The 16,107-nt window shown below is 41.8% G+C and overlaps 1 protein-coding gene across 1 annotated transcript in view; it reads right to left on the bottom strand.

Moving 5' to 3' along the window:
- Positions 1-16,107, bottom strand: part of SKIC3 (SKI3 subunit of superkiller complex) — a 114,102-nt gene that overhangs the window by 26,663 nt on the left and 71,332 nt on the right. Inside the window, exons 29-37 of the mRNA XM_066603004.1 lie at positions 15,875-15,999; positions 11,314-11,437; positions 7,089-7,310; positions 5,756-5,828; positions 5,047-5,100; positions 4,855-4,966; positions 3,531-3,659; positions 2,750-2,874; positions 1,323-1,481 (exon numbers count right to left, since the gene is read on the bottom strand). Coding sequence (XP_066459101.1) covers positions 1,323-1,481; positions 2,750-2,874; positions 3,531-3,659; positions 4,855-4,966; positions 5,047-5,100; positions 5,756-5,828; positions 7,089-7,310; positions 11,314-11,437; positions 15,875-15,999 — 1,123 coding nt within the window. The remainder of the gene's footprint in view (positions 1-1,322; positions 1,482-2,749; positions 2,875-3,530; positions 3,660-4,854; positions 4,967-5,046; positions 5,101-5,755; positions 5,829-7,088; positions 7,311-11,313; positions 11,438-15,874; positions 16,000-16,107) is intronic.

Below are 16,107 nucleotides of genomic sequence, written 5' to 3' on the forward strand. Positions count from 1 at the left end.
GGTTTTGGGACAAAATTCTCTCGCAGGACCAGAAGGGAATGGGGGTATATTTCAAAAGACTGTAGGATGTTCTCCCCACAGCAGGTTTACACTAGCTGCGAGGAGAACAAATGCAATCTGCCGACAGACGCGAGGAAAGCAAAGGAATGTGTTTGATAGCTGTTAACACAGCTGGACGTGTGTTTAAACACATTCTGGGCTCTGCAAACAACTCCTGGAGGTCCTTTTACATGTTAATGGACATTACCATTTCATGCAAATAGATCGCTAAATCTTTCAATCTTTCAGTTGTTTGAAAGTTTATCTTTTTGTGTAAAAGGGCTTTAAGACTCTGTTCACATCAGCACTGTTGATTTCAGTTATTCTGCTCCATCATAGGAGTCAGAAAACTAAAAAGTTACAGAAGTACGGGATTTAGCACATCATGTTTACGAACGACATTCAACAGTAATAATGGGCTCCATCGGGTTTCCTTCATGCTGACCAGGATTTTATGCTGCACCACTCTGTCCAGCATTTAGGACTGGAACAAGAGCCTAAGCTTGACTGACACAGTCAGACCTGACAGCCAAGGAACAAATTAGATTAATGCATTACTGTGTAGAATACAAGAAGGACAGAATGGTAGGACAAAGGGAGACTCACAGGAGGAGACTGAAACGACCCAGCAAATAAGAACTCTACCGAACTGGTTTGCAGGCCTGTGGCTACCTGATTTCATGCACATGCAGTCAATTGGCTGCACATAACTCTGAGGCCTTTGTCATAGTGACATATTTGCGCGTGTAATACGCAGAAAATAGAACCCATTGATTTGTGCAGGGGAAGAACACATCTTGAACTCCTTAAACTAATTGGCCATTTCAATGGCTTAGAGCATTGTTAAATGTTTTTTTCTTTTTGCAAGCAAAAAGTACAGTAAAAACACTGTTGCATATGCAAAACCTAATACGCAAATGTGCATACGCTCGTGTGACACAGGCCTAAGGACAACGCTGCAGATCCTTGCCACAAACACAGGCAGATGCCTGCTGATTGAATGAAACAATGACAATTCAAGGTGCCATCTGGCAATAAATAGAGATCCGCCTGCGTTTGCGGTGCAGATCTTCTGCATGTCTGAGCTCCCTAACTCCTTGTTCTAAGTAAGAAGGATCAATAGATCCTAATTGATATATCTAATGTAATACAATCATCTAAGTTCTCTCAGAATCATTCTTTAAAATATGGAGCACCGATGGGCATAGCTCGAAACTGCACAGGGAAAACCTGCAGCATGGCAGCCATCTGCTGGGCACGGCACAGAGGTTCACCAGACTTACATGCCAGGCAGTCTGTGAGTTTGGATTAGACATCACAGTCTTCTTCAGCTCCTCCAGTACAGGCTCCATTAATGACGCTTGAGACTGTAGTAGCTGTTTGAGCTGAACTTGCCTTAACATCAGAAATAAGGAGGCCTGGTCCGGGCAGGTTTGTAGTCCCTGAAACATAAAAACACACCTGTCATTTAATTAATTAATGAAATAAATCCATACATGGGCTTGTAGGTCCAAGTGGAAACCCAACCTCATAAGATTGTCCTTGTTGCCCATAGCAACCAAACACAGAGCAGCTTTCCTTTTACCTCAGCAGCTTGAGAAATGAAAGCTGCGCTGTGATTGGTTGTTGTGGGCAACAAGGACAATCTTACTGGTAGACAGCTTTGTGAAATGAAAATTTTTGACTTTGCTTTCATTGATATCACATTTATGCATCCAATTGTCATTAATTGAGAGTTCTGAGTGTTCGAAATCGGGAAGATCATTTGTAATAACCCTGTAGAAAGTGAGGATTATACGCAGTCAAGATCTTGCTTGAGGTTCTTAGACCGCAGCTATTTATAGGAGCACTTCGGGGAAAACAGATATGCTGTGTAATGCTTAGTGCAGAGCTTGAGGGTCCTTTGACCCTGTTCTAGCATAACCCAAGTATAAGTGCTGGTGTGAACCAAGCCTTAAAATGATACATCTTTGTGTTGTTGTTCAGCTCCATCTTAAGAACAGAACAAAATAAAAACTAAAAAGATCTGGCATATGTTGAACCTGAATGGGCCCCTGTTGACTATAATGGGACCTGTCCAGCTTCCAGCATGTCACCAGGAATTGTCCTGGGCAAAGTAGCACAGAATACTGTGATATATTGTCCAAGATTTAAAATGCTGCTGCAGAAGTGATCATAACCTGCCAGTTAAGAAAAAAAAAAGGGGGGGGGGGCTGAACGATCATCTACTTGTACATCAGAGCTACTCAGCTTTCTTCCCCTCTAGCCATAGTTTCTTAGCCTCAGTAGAGGTCCAAGTCAGGATGTAAAAAAAATGCAAATTCCAAACAAAAGTCAATTATGTTGCTTTATGAGATAGTATTGCTGCCTCATAGTTAGAGAAGCTCCGCCCTAGATGAGGCTCTTTTTTTTACATATTGTTCTCCAAGGGAAATCTGAGTTTCCAAAGTATTTTCAACTGTTGATGTAAATTTTTCTTAGGCTGGGTCAGCTACAGAATGCCCGCCTCCAACCCCGCAACATTTGGTGCAGGTTTTGTAGCGGGTTTCATTGCGAATTCCTGTGCGGAATTCACTCCCTCATTGAGAGGGGCTGAGTTCCGCAGCAGAGACGGTGATACAATTGACATGTCGCCGATTTGAATTCCGTGCCACAACAGTATACATATAGCACTATATCACGAAGCAATGTATACAATGTACAATATTACCTTGGTGCAAAGAGCCTCGGCTTCAGATAACTTGTTCTGATCCTTCAGTGAAGAGATTGCTTGACACAATGTCCAGTTCTCCAGGGACTGAGAATAGCTACTAGGAAGTTTATCTGCTCTTTCAACTGTACATACAGAAAATATACACATGTGTATGTGGAACTGAATGATAAAACAATGCACACAACTGACTTGTTTTTCACAAAATACAGAGTGTATAGAGATAGGTGTGAAATATATCAAATAAAAATGGAAACAGAGGCACTAGATTACAATGGAGTTTATAGCCCACCAATGATCAGCTCTCCTCTGTGATCCCCCATTAATACGAATATTCAGTGGCATCAATATCTTTTCTCTGTTGACGTGAGACTGAAAACATGTGCCACAGAATGACATTGCTGGATCATGAAGGTCTTGAGGACCCAACTGGTGGCAATGTAAGGACGGGCTTGGTCACTTTCTCCTTGTGCCGCATAGAGCAATATTTATAAAGAATGCAATACCAACAAGGCCATAAATATCTGTATGAATTCTTACACTATTGTAGTATAAAAGCCGGGGTTCAGAAAACAATCTGCAGTACATTAGATAGTAATAACAATGATGGATGAAGGTTCTTTATTTAAACAGCTGAACGGACTTCAACTTCGCAGTCAATCTTACAAACTACCTGTGGAAGGAGCTAGATGTTGCATCCACCTTTCCAGATCTATTCGGATACCCCACATATTTCACGATAACTGGTCAGTTTTATGGATCTGCCGTAGCGGGTACTTACGTTTGGATTTCACAGATGCGAGAAAAGTTACGGGACACTCAATACCCTTGGCAGGTATCTTAGTAATGTAGGAAGCATTATCCTCCATTTCACAGGCAGACATTATTCCAGCCCATACTGCAGGATTATCTGGGAAAATTAAAGTAGTAATTAATGAAAATGTAAACATTAAAAAGAATTAAGCTTTCATGAAGTACGACTTCGAATATGCCTGAAATATATGCATTGATAGAATAGGGTCAAAAAGCTTAGGGATGGATAGTGTTACTCCTGATAGAATAGCATGCTAGTGCACTATCATAAAACATATACTCACTTTATTCACATTAAACAAACTAAAGACCCTTTTACACGCAATGATTATCGCTCAAAATCCGTTCAAACGTCCGAAAATAAGCGATAATCGTTAGATGTAAATGCGGGCATAGTGCAGTTTTCATTTGAACTATGGATTTCAGTTCACTTAAAATCCATCATTCAACCGCTGTAAGACTGAGCAAATACATTCCATTTGTATATATTTCACTCATCTTTCAAAAGACTGCACAATGTTTTCCCCAAGGCATGTTTCTGCGAGACCCGCACAGAAATAGAACATGCTGCGGTTTGTTTGCCGTGCGAAATTTTGCGCAGCGAAACCGCAGCCGTCTGCCTAGGATTGCGTTTGCTAACGCAATCCTATGGCAGCTTCCAAAGGCGGAAATCCCGCCGCGGAATTTCCGCCCGTCTGCAGGCGGCCTAAATGGACCTTTAAAAGGTATCTTTGAAAAAGATATGAAATACAACAACTACAAATGTAAAAATAAATGCTAATTACACGTTTGTTTCTCCAAGCCATATAGCCATGTGATAACGAGAGTTGTGCCTTATGCATTGCATAACTCACGTGTTGCACCTAAAGAGTACACAAGAGGGAGCTGCGGTATCAAAATGAATCCTATCAAAACTACTGTACCGAGGTCCCAAGTCACAATATTATGTCGCTCCAGGACGACCAGTGTAACTTGGGACCATAAATCTATAGAAAACTAGAAGACCCAAAATGTCAATCCAAACTAATACAAAAAGGAACATTAAAGAAAATTAGGCAAATAACTTAATGCTACAAATAAAGCAATACAGATAAAGGAAGTTCTTACATATAAACAGAAACAACTACTGGAAGCTGTAAATCCCTTTTTACATTGAGGACAGGACCCTGTTCAGTACACAGAGTACTAGAAAAAGAATATGGAACAGCGCCGCCCTGGTGTCCGAATCAGCTCATCTTGGTACATGTATAGCATAAGACACACACTAAAGAAACACTACAGATTCAACATACCTGGAAAGAAATGTGCGGCTCTTTGAAATGTTTTCAGGGCATTTTGCTTCTTGCTGTCAGACGCTAGACACCCTGCAGCTAATTCATTCACTGCCGTGTACAATAGTGATGTCTATGGAGAAGGAACATTGGGATAAGTTGCTGCTGTTTGGAGATTTGTGAAATATTCCCTAATAACACACAGGGGCTTACCTTTGCTTGCCTCAGCTTAAGTGAATGTGCAACAATCCCCGCAGCAGCTCCACCCTATTCAAGAGGGGAGTATACAATGACTACGGATATCATCAGTTTAGTTGTGCAGTTTTATACCAAGTATCCACAATCTAAAAGTTTGAGCTACATTATATTGAAGACTTCCCCTCTCTTTGTGGAGAACCATATGCCGACGTATATAGAAGGGGACCTGTCATGTTGAACATGGTGTCTGATTAGTCATCGGGCATAGAGAGATAGCTGACAATCACTGATAAGACCGCCCACTGGACTCCTAAGCCCAGTAAGGGCTGGGATATAATGGACAACATAAGAGTTAGGCCGGGCTCACACGACTCTGTTGGTATAGTGTATTCTGCGTGCAGGTTCTGAGGTCCCATTAACACTGAATTACAGGAACTTCCCTGTACTTCAAGAGCTATTACATTTTAAAGAGGAACTGTAATAAATTGACAATTGGTATACTATGTCAGAATGTGTGGGGACGCCTTCCAAACTGACAAGGGGAAAGTCAATTTATTCCAGGAGGAATAACAGAGGAATGTGAAAAAAAGATGCTCCAGAATTGTTAATTTATGGAGATCCAGAGAGCGAAAAATTTACATTTTACTTGGTGGCACAGAGGCTTTTGCAAAGAATAACGTTCCAAAGTCTAAACTAAATGAAAAAGAATCAAAGTTCTGCTCACCCCGGTATTCCTAGGTGCGTACTGAGGCACAATCCTCGATAACAGAGACCACAACTCAGGATTCCCTGGATGGCTAAATGATAAAAAAAAACAAAAAAAACAGTAAACAAAAAGCTGCAGATTACATGATTCTGGCCACTGCTGCTGGTTGGGTGCCCTTGATCACACTATTCTCTGGGTTACATGAAAGATGGTAATTAGAGATGAGCGAGCACCCAAGTGCTCGGGTCCGCGTTATTCGAGTCGAGCTTATCGTAAAATTCGAGAGCTCTACTTGAGTAACGAACCCCATTGACTACAATGGGAGACGTGAGCATTTTTGTATGTGGGACGTCGGGTGCCGAGCTTTTTTTTTTTTTCTTCCTGGTTGGCCCTCTCCCTCTCCCTCTCCGATTCTCTGTCTCTCTCTCTCTGATTTTCTCTCTCTCTCTCTGATTCTCTCTCTCTCTCTCTGATTCTCTCTCTCTCTCTCTGATTCTCTCTCTCTCTCTCTCTGATTCTCTCTCTCTAGTAACAAGCACCATCGAGTACGCTAATACTCGAACGAGCATCAAGCTCGGCAGAGTACGTTCGCTCAACTCTAATGGTAATAAATCTGAAATGATTCGTCTTTGTCAGATTTTGACCATGACAAACACCTGGGATCTTATCAGGTGTGTAGACATTTTTACATGCATTGGCTGTGCTTGCGATTTTCACAGGTGCTTTACAATAGTTTCAATAGTAAAAATCACATGTAAATCGCATGGCCTGCCAGTGCGATGTGATTTTTTTATTTATTTTTTTAAGGATCTCATAGGAAATAATGGGCGATTCTTTGTTAAAGATTGCCCAAAACTAAGACATGCAGCATTTTTTCAATTTTACAGCATTGCTGTGAGAAAAATCACTCATGAGAACAAACACATTGGCATCCATGTGTTTTTTTTACGTGCGAGTTGCGTTCATATCGCAATTGGACAATACTCGCCCATGTGAATGCACCCAGATGACCAGGCCTCATTCAAAGTTGTGCTCAGATTGCTTGATTTTTCCATTTTAATGTGGATTCACACTGAAACTGATCCATGGGAAAACCTGCTCGCTTGATTTTACGCTGCCCTCTGGGGTCACTTGTCTAATTTCCACACAGGGAAGCTCCAATCGTCTCTAATAAATTAGCCGTTCACTATATATGAGAGTATGAAAAATTATACCATTTTTCTTTTTGACCTTCCCAAATACAATATAATCTGAATTTCAGCAGATCATCACATAAGGGTACTCCAGTTTTGTTGAAGTTGACTTCTACTGTTCTAATGGACAGTGAAGGAGCAGAGGGGGGCGCACTAACCTGTGTATAGCTTTGCAGGCCTGTCTCTGAACCGCAATGCTTCTTCCTTGTAAAGCGTATGTGGCAGCTGTAATAAGGCATCTCTCATAGACATCCTGACCAATCTTCACATGCTTGAGAAGCTCATTAAGAGCAGCTGTTGCCAGAGTAATGTCACGCTTAGCAAGCCCCAACGCACACAGAGCATGCAGGCTTTCAATGCTGGGTTCCTTCAATACAGAGCTGGAAATATAGAACAAACATATCATGAACTCCATACGATATTCTGCTCAACACCACAAGGACTGTGTATAAAAGGGCATCTGCATTTCCAAGAAGGACATAGGATGTAACGGATACTTTGCTCAACACTTCACTGTTCTGTATTATTTCTCTGTTTTATGCTAGTAACAATACAATGTAAGAACGAACATGCATGTCACTAACTGGCCGTAATCTCAGGTGTAAAAAGGTTCTCCACTTTCGACAATTCCCAGATCATTAAAAGGGTTCCCCTTCTGGGGCTCCCAGGTTTCCGCTGCAATCTGTGGGAAACCTGGCAAAAAGTGTTCAATGACCACACAGCGCCACCACAGGAAAAGGGAAATACTACACTGTGCCCATTCTATTAAATGGTTTGTCTGTGTAATGCAGGGCAGGTCCTCAGAGTAAGGGGCACTCTTAGCACTCTAGCCCAGAGATGAACCGAAAAGGACATCCACATCTTAATAGGCATCCTCACACTGCAGCCTGGGGACCCCTCACTAAGTCTGGACTGTCATGGCAACCCATCAGCTCTCTGCGATAGCATGGCCCGGAAGATGTGTGTGTTGGGGGGCTATGGAGCAACAGAGTGGCCCCCCACCACCACTATGCTTACTGCTTAGCTGCAGCAGTCAGCATTGACAGTGGCATCTATGTAGTTAAAAGGGCTGGCACCAATCATGTCCGCTGCCGGCGGCTGTCAGTTTTTGGAAACAGCCGACACCAGCCTGGAATGAAGTGAGCTTGGTCCTGAGCCCGCACCATATACCCCCTACGACCACATGACATACATATGTTAATATATCTAGCTATAGGTGTGTGTATATAAAGATAGATAGATGTATGTCATGTGATTGGAGATATATATAATGGTGAATACGTTCATTTGGTGAATGCGCTCAGACCTAAAAACTTGCTAGATGTAAAAAGTGCCCTTTTGGCATCTGCTAGGCAGCTATAGTCGGTCCACTCTTTAACTGCATAGGAAAGCATAGTCTGCTGCACCTTTCTACCCTGTATTACTTTGTTTTGTAATACAGGGCTATTACAAATGATCTTTCTGATTTGAAGCACATCTAACTCCTGTTTAATGACCCTCAGATACATAAATTTGATATCAGTGGAAACAGAAACTCAAAACATTTGTTGCGAAACATCAAAAATGTTTTCCACATCAGAGGTGTTCAGTGTGGCCTCCTTTGTCATCGAGCCTGTAGTCAAGTTCTTACTATACACATTGTAGTGTATCATGCCTGCTGCAATGCCTTCTGGGAGGTGTACTCGCAGATCATGTATGGTGGGTGGTAAGGGGGGCATGTAGACTCTAATACTCCCCAGAGAAAAAAAATCACAAGGTGTAAGGTCCGGGGAACGTGGAGGCCAAGAAAAAAGTTTACTATTATCACGATCTGCACGGCCAATCCATCTGTTTGGTAGTCGCTCAGTTCTGGCTTCATTGTAAAAATGGGGGGTGTGCCATCCTGTTGGCGGTTGAATCTTGGGATGTCCTGTTCCCGTTGCGGCAGAAACCATATCTGTAGCAACGAGGTATGAAATCCCTGGGATTGTTTCCTAATGGAGAAAGAAGGGGCCGTACGCGTTCCTACAGGTTATTACGCAGAACACATTCACCTTGGGGGAGTCCTGCATATGCTTCATGTAGACTAATGGGTTTTCCCCCCTACAGATTCTGACATGTCTGCTAACTGTGCCTGAAAGACAGCTTCATCCCTAAACACTAAATACTCCATGAAACCATCACTTTCCATTAGAGTTTGCATACTCTTGCAGAAAGAACGTCGCCTCACTTTGTCGTCTGGTTTCACCACCTGTAACAATTGCATTTGGTAGAGATAACATCACAGTTGGCTGTAGGATGTCCAATTCTCTGCTTGCTCTGACGGTGGATTTCTGAGGACTTTGTGTGAAGCTAGCACGGACATGCTCCACTGTTTCCACGTTTACTGATGGATGGCTGGATGACTTTTGCTTACAGATGCAACCTTTATCCTTAAGATTGGAGAAACACGAATTGTGCGGCCCACTTGGTGGATCTTCACCAAATGTTGCTAAAAAATGACGTTGCACACTAACAACAGATTGGTAGATGTGAAATCAAGGACAAAAAACGCTCTCCTGTCTTCTTTAGTAGCCATTTTATCACATACGCCCCAAACGACGACTATGGCAGAATAAAACTTTTTGGGTCTCTTTTACCAAAACAAAGAGTACGACTGTTCTTGTTGCCCACAGCAACGAATCACTACATAGCTTTCATTTTACTTCAGTAGCTTGAGAAATGAAAGTTGCTTTGGGGGAACAAAAACAGTCTTACAATTAAGACAGTTTTGCTAAACGAAAATATAATATAATTTGATTTTATTTCAGCATACTGCTGCAGTATCCCCTGACATATACCTCTGGCCAAAATCTCAGCAAATCTATTAAATATTTCTACTGCCAGTGTATTAACAGAGGAAAATGAAATGTCAAGTAAAATGCAGAGTGGTAGAGTAAACTCTCCATTAAGGCCGGCTGCACACGGCCGTGACAGGCTCCGCCGCGGAATTCCCCCCAAAGACCCCATACTTACCCGCGGATCCACCGTCCTCGCTCCCGCATGACGCTTTCCCGCCTACCGCCGCCGCGTCATGTGACACGCCAGCCACGTCACATGACACGCCCACCGCATCACATGACGTGGCCAGCCACGCCATGTGACTCGCAGGCCACGTCATATGACGCGGCGGCGGTAGGCGGGGAAGCGTTCATGGGAAGGAGGCCTAAATGTCACCAATCTAACTCGGGAAGAAGTGCATAGCAGCCTTAAAAAGCTTAAAATAAACAAATCACGAGGTCCTGATGGTATACACCCCCCAAGGGAATTACGTAATGTGATAGACAGATCATTGTTTCTTATATTTAAGAACACCATAGTGATGGTCTGTTATACTGGATTGGGCACCGCAAAGGTGGTGCTGAACCCAGAAGCTATTGGCCAGTAAGTCTTACTTATATTGTGGGAAAAATGTTTAAGGCGTTTCTAAGAGATGCTATCCTGGAGGACCTCGAGCTGCTGCTAAGGCAAATAGAATCATGGGGTGCATCAAAAAAGGTATAGTGGCACACGACGAGAACATTGTTCCTCCTCTTTACATATCACTGGTCACACCACACGTGGAATATTGTGTACAGTTTTGGGCACCAGCACTCAGGGAGGACATATCAGAGTTTGAATGGGTTCAAAGGCCGGCAACGAAAGTAATAAATGGAATGAGCTGACTACAATACCCAGAGAGGCTATCAAAATTGGGGTTATTTCATTTTTTTTAAAAAGTAGCCTGAGGGGTGTCCTAGTAGTTAATACAGAGATGTCTCTCACGATCTATACTAAAGACTATGACTGTAACAAGACGGCTATGTCTAGAGGAAAGAAGCTTTCTACAAAGAAGGGGGTTCTTTACTGTAAGAGCAGTGAGACTATGGAACTCTGCCTGAGGACATGGTGATGGCAAACTTGCTAAAAGAGTTCAAGAGGGCCTGGATGCCTTTCTTGAGTTTAATATTACATGTTATAGTCCCTGATTACTTCAGAAGGGTTGCTGATCCAGGGATTATTCTGATTGCCAAACTGGAGTCAGAATTATTTTTTTCCCATCAAACGAGGAAAACTGGCTTCTCCCTTTTAGGGATTTTTTGCCTTCCTTTGGATCAACAGTGTAGGATAGTAGGCTAAATTGGATGGACAAGTGTCTTTTTGAGTCTTACATACTATGTTACCATAATGTACACTAATAAAGCAATTTGCACAGTTCCTAAGATTGCTCTGAAGATGAATAGGTAGATACTGCAGCACACAGTCATTTTTGTTCATTTTCTTTCATTTTGTTGCAATTTAGAACTGCTTTTAGGCAAAATTTGCAAACATGTCACTGACACAACTGTCATTTGAGCAAACAACCTCAGGTGCGGGACAACTTACCACTTAAACAAGAGTGTTTTGGAGGATTCCATGTCACCCTGGCTGTACTCAATTATTGCCATGGCGGTGAGGACATGTGCTTTTTCCTGCTCAGTCTTGGCAACAGATAAGGCTGTCTTGTAAACTAAGAACACACAAGAATACATACATGTAAAATCTGCTGTTTGGCCATTAGAAATATCTAATGGCAGCAGTTAAGGAAGTCAGTCTTAACATAGAAAAACGTAAAGGCTTTGTAAAAATGTAATGTAATATTTATCTCCAATGAATAGGACCAGAACTACAGGGACATTGCAGCTTCATAAAAACCAATTAGAGGACCTTCTATCTAGATAAACAATACAAAGCAGCCTAATAAAACAGCTTTCAAAAGCAACAACTACTAGCAAGTGTTTTTAAAAAATTGTGATACATTTGTGAATTCAGCTATACTCTATGGCTTCGAGATTCACGGTGTGGTAGCAAAAAAAAAAAACTATTTGGCATACTGAAAATATGTAAGGCAATATTTTATAATTAAAGTGAATGTCAATTGTCCCAAGGAAATAACCCTTGTTCATATACTCGACTAGGGTATATGAACATCATACAGCAGGGTCTTTGTTTGACCCACTTCTATAAGCTGGAATAGAGCGGTTTGGAAGAGCAGGTCCCGTTTTAGCAGACTCTGAGCTTTGACATCAGATTGGTCGTCAAGTATATTTCCCCTGTGCCAGGATTGCATTATTAAATGGGGTGCAACCCCTTCAAAAATATATAAAATCGGTACCTATAGTTGATGCTCATTTGCTATCCTTTTTCCTCAAAACTCACTGTCAGGCCTAACGTATGCTTAGCTATAGTGTCTATAGGGAGACTGAGGTAGTCTGAGACACACCCAATGCAGCATCATTGGTCCAACCTGCTGCTCAAAACCCTTCCCCTGCAGCCCTGCTTCATCTGAATGGCCGCAGGGTAAACACACAAGCCCACCACAAGCTCCCCAGGAAATCAGTACATGGATAGACAATTTGCATTGCAACTAGAAAAGGCTACTAAACCACCAATAAGAAAAAGATTACCATCAGATATACTGAGGGGAATAAGCCATAGTAAGAAGGTTCCTGGACATTGGCTTTAATTACTTCTTTCCAAATAAGAGAATATATAATCCTCTTTATTGAAAAAATATGAAGTTTAGCAAAGATAAGCATGGATTTTATTTTAATAACAGTATTCCAATTACATTCCGCCCAATTAGTAGTAACCCAAGAGCAGAACAGTCATTTCATTCATAGATCATCTTAATTTTTAATTTGTTACTCTGTATGGTTTGATTTTCTTTGTACATGTATCCTCTGAACCGCAAGCACTGCGGAATATGCTGGCGCTATATAAAGATTATTATTTTCCTGCAGCTGATGGTCTTGGCATTCATATTAGTCTTCCATATGACAGCCCAGAAATTCTGACAGCCCGGCATTTTTTTTCCCGGTGAGTGAAAAGGGTTTTCATTATTTCAGCTGCCAACTTAACTTTAGTGCACAAAACAGAGACAGCAGTACAAGCATGCAGAAATCCTGCCTCTATTTGAGTCCAAGTACATTATGTGGGCTAATAGATTTCATATTTTGGGTGGAATATTCATTTTTTAAGTGAAAGTCCTTCTTATACTGTATATAAAATAAAAATACATCGAAAGGTGCTAGAATCTTGCCAACAGTATAATGCTAGTCAATACACCTAAATATTCACCACATTAAGGCCAAGCTCACACATACTGCGAGCACGTAGCAAGTACGCAATTTCATGCATACCCTTTGCCAAACCTATACACTATTTTGGCGTGTATGCGAGGATAATAAGCATCAAAATAGTGCCTACGGCGAGTGGAACGCTTTCTGGAACTTTTGAAATAACCAATGGCACCAGACAGTTATGCCCCCTCACATATTTACCCTGATAATGGAGCCTTTGACAGAGGCTATCCGAACCAACCCCCTTAGGCTGCCTGTCCATGGGCGTTGCTGTACCCCATGGCAGATCTCTGCCGCGGGAGTCGCCGTCCGGGAACAGGAGCCGGCAGACGGATCTCCGCTGTCAGCCTATCTGACAGGCTGACAGCGGAGAATGACGGCAAATCACAGCATGCTGCGATTCGCCAGCCGCGAGTGGAGAATCGCAATGATTCTCTGCTCAAGGACAGGGGGGCTGCGCTCTAAATAGTAACGCTAGGGAGAGTGTTAACTGTGTTCCCCGCGGCCGGATCATCGCCGCGGGGAATGCATTTCAAACTCTCCCATGGACAGGCAGCCTTATTCAGGGCATACACAAAGGTCTCAGACAACATAAAATAGGCCTTTTTAAAGATGATGTCATCATTACGGTGACTAATCCCCTTCAGTCTTGAAAGCAACCTCTCAAATCTTGAAATACTTTGGAAGAATTTCCGACTATAAAGTGAATTTCAACAAATCGCATATACTGGAAAGCTCTGTCCTGGTAGATTTACGGAAGGATATACTAGTTGAATTCCCCTTCCAATGGGCCAAGAATAGTATTCCCTATCTGAGCTTTGATCTCTGTTTCCTGACGTCGAGATTGACAGAAATAAGATTCTCCACACTTTTAGAAAGCATTAGGGAAGAATTGACTCGTTTTTCCAAGAATGAGCCCTCCTAGCTGGGACGAGTTGTATTGTACAAAATGATCATTCTTCCGAAAATATCATAATTTTTTTTGCACTCTTTCTGTCCAAATTCCTAAATCTACGTTACAAAATTTCTAAAGTCAATTACAGGGTTTTGTTTGGAGGTAAAAAAGGCCAAGGTTGGCAGCCTCTAGCATGCAAAAGACACAAATCCTGGGGAAAATGGGTCTACCCAGCCTTATAGCCTATTATAATGCCATTCCCTTGAATCATCTTAGGAATTGGGGTAATCCTACTCAAACAATAAGCAGGATCTAATGGGAAGAGTTCCAATGCGCACCCATTCACTGGGATTTCTTATCTACTCAAAAACAAATATTCCACATTTCCCAACTATAAGAGCCACAATATCAGCCTGTTTGCTCCTGTTACAGTCCATCAAAATGTCCGAGACTCTATGCCAAATGTGGTTTCTGCTAGAGATTTTGGAGCTGCTTATTTCAGGCCTTAATATTCAAACCTGGATTAAAAAAGGTATATTTAGGATGGCCAACCTGGTAGATCAGAGTAAGATTAAGCATTTTGACCAACTTGCACAATTACAATTACAATTCAATATCCCAATTATGAATTTTCACACCTACCTATGTTTTTTAGAAGCCACCTGTTGTTACATCCACAACTCAATCACGAAGTGCCTAAACAAGTATACGATTTCCTCCCTGGGTCATCTAAACTAGAACGTAGAACCACTAAATCTATCTATGCTTACCTTAATTGAGATAGTACTATTACCCCTCTAAATTAGCACAATTATTCTCAGGCACTTCAAATTTATGTTGGTGCAACTGTGGGCAAACAGGCTCCCTGCTACATATTTTTTGGTATTGCCCTAAAATAAAAATGTGGTGGTCCCTGGCAGCCCTCTTCTAATAGACCCTGCCTTGGCCTTACTAAGCTTAGGCATTGACAACTATCCAACCAACATCAGGAGACTGATTTGCCATGTTTTCCAGTCAGCAGCTCTCCTGATTGCAGGAAACTGAAGACCCCACCACCTCTCCATCTTTAGACTCCCTGACAGCTACAGTATTCAAAGCTTGTATCACTCTAGACAAGGTCAGTCACCTGCCTTTCATTTATGGTGGGACCCATGGCTCCACAAATTACCTTGATGAGGGAGACCTTAACGATCTTAGGATCAGTCTGACGGTAAAATTGGGTATAGCTGGACAAGATTCTGGCTGGTCCTAGGACACGGAAAATATCTTCTGGGCCTCAAACCAAGACATGTTCTCTCATAATAAATAATACATCTGCACTCAATCCCTTCCCTTGTTCTTATTTTGTGCTCCATTCTAGATCCCTTTCTATCTATATGCATAGTTAATTTCAATCCTAATATGCGACAGATTGTTTGACTGTACTGCAGTAGATTGGATGTGTCAGCTACAGACTTTATGCAAATGGTTTTATTTTCTACTGTTGAAAAACTGAATAAAAATCTTTAATAGTCAAAAAAGTTTAATCGTTTTTTTGCGCGTGTATTTTGTGCGCACAACTTAAGTGTATGGGAGATTGCTATTGCGAATTACAAACTACGTTGGTTATAGGCAGTGAGCATACAGTCGTGTGAGCCCAGCCTTATAATCATCATATCAACAACTGTGCAAAGTCTGAGATAATGTACCTTCCTAACGCAGTATGCTTCTCTTCTGAAGCAAAGCTGTATCACCTAATGCCTTCCTATCAGAGAATGCTGGGCTGCAGCAGAACATGCTGTTAATAATCTACAACCACAGATCATATGACAAAGCTATTATGCAAATTTTCATTCCAAGATCTATATCACGCTCTGATGAATAGAAATGAAGCAGTATACAAAGCGAACAGATTAAACGCAAGTCAAATTTTTAAAGTTGTAAAACGTACCTTTCATACTTTCTTTCAAAAGGCCTTTCTTGAAGTATGTAAGAGCCAGGCCAGCGAGGTCATCAAACTCCGCCGGGGGTATAGACCTATAGACTTTAATGGCTTCATCATACTGACCTACAGCACTGAGGAATAGGAGGGTCATGTTATGGATTCAAGTTCACTTCAAAAAGACAAATGTCAATTCCACAAACACTTTTTACTCTATCGTTTAGTCTCCGTCATAACTGATC

The sequence above is a fragment of the Eleutherodactylus coqui genome, chromosome 5 (genome assembly GCF_035609145.1).
Source record: "Eleutherodactylus coqui strain aEleCoq1 chromosome 5, aEleCoq1.hap1, whole genome shotgun sequence".
Lineage (NCBI taxonomy): Eukaryota > Metazoa > Chordata > Amphibia > Anura > Eleutherodactylidae > Eleutherodactylus > Eleutherodactylus coqui.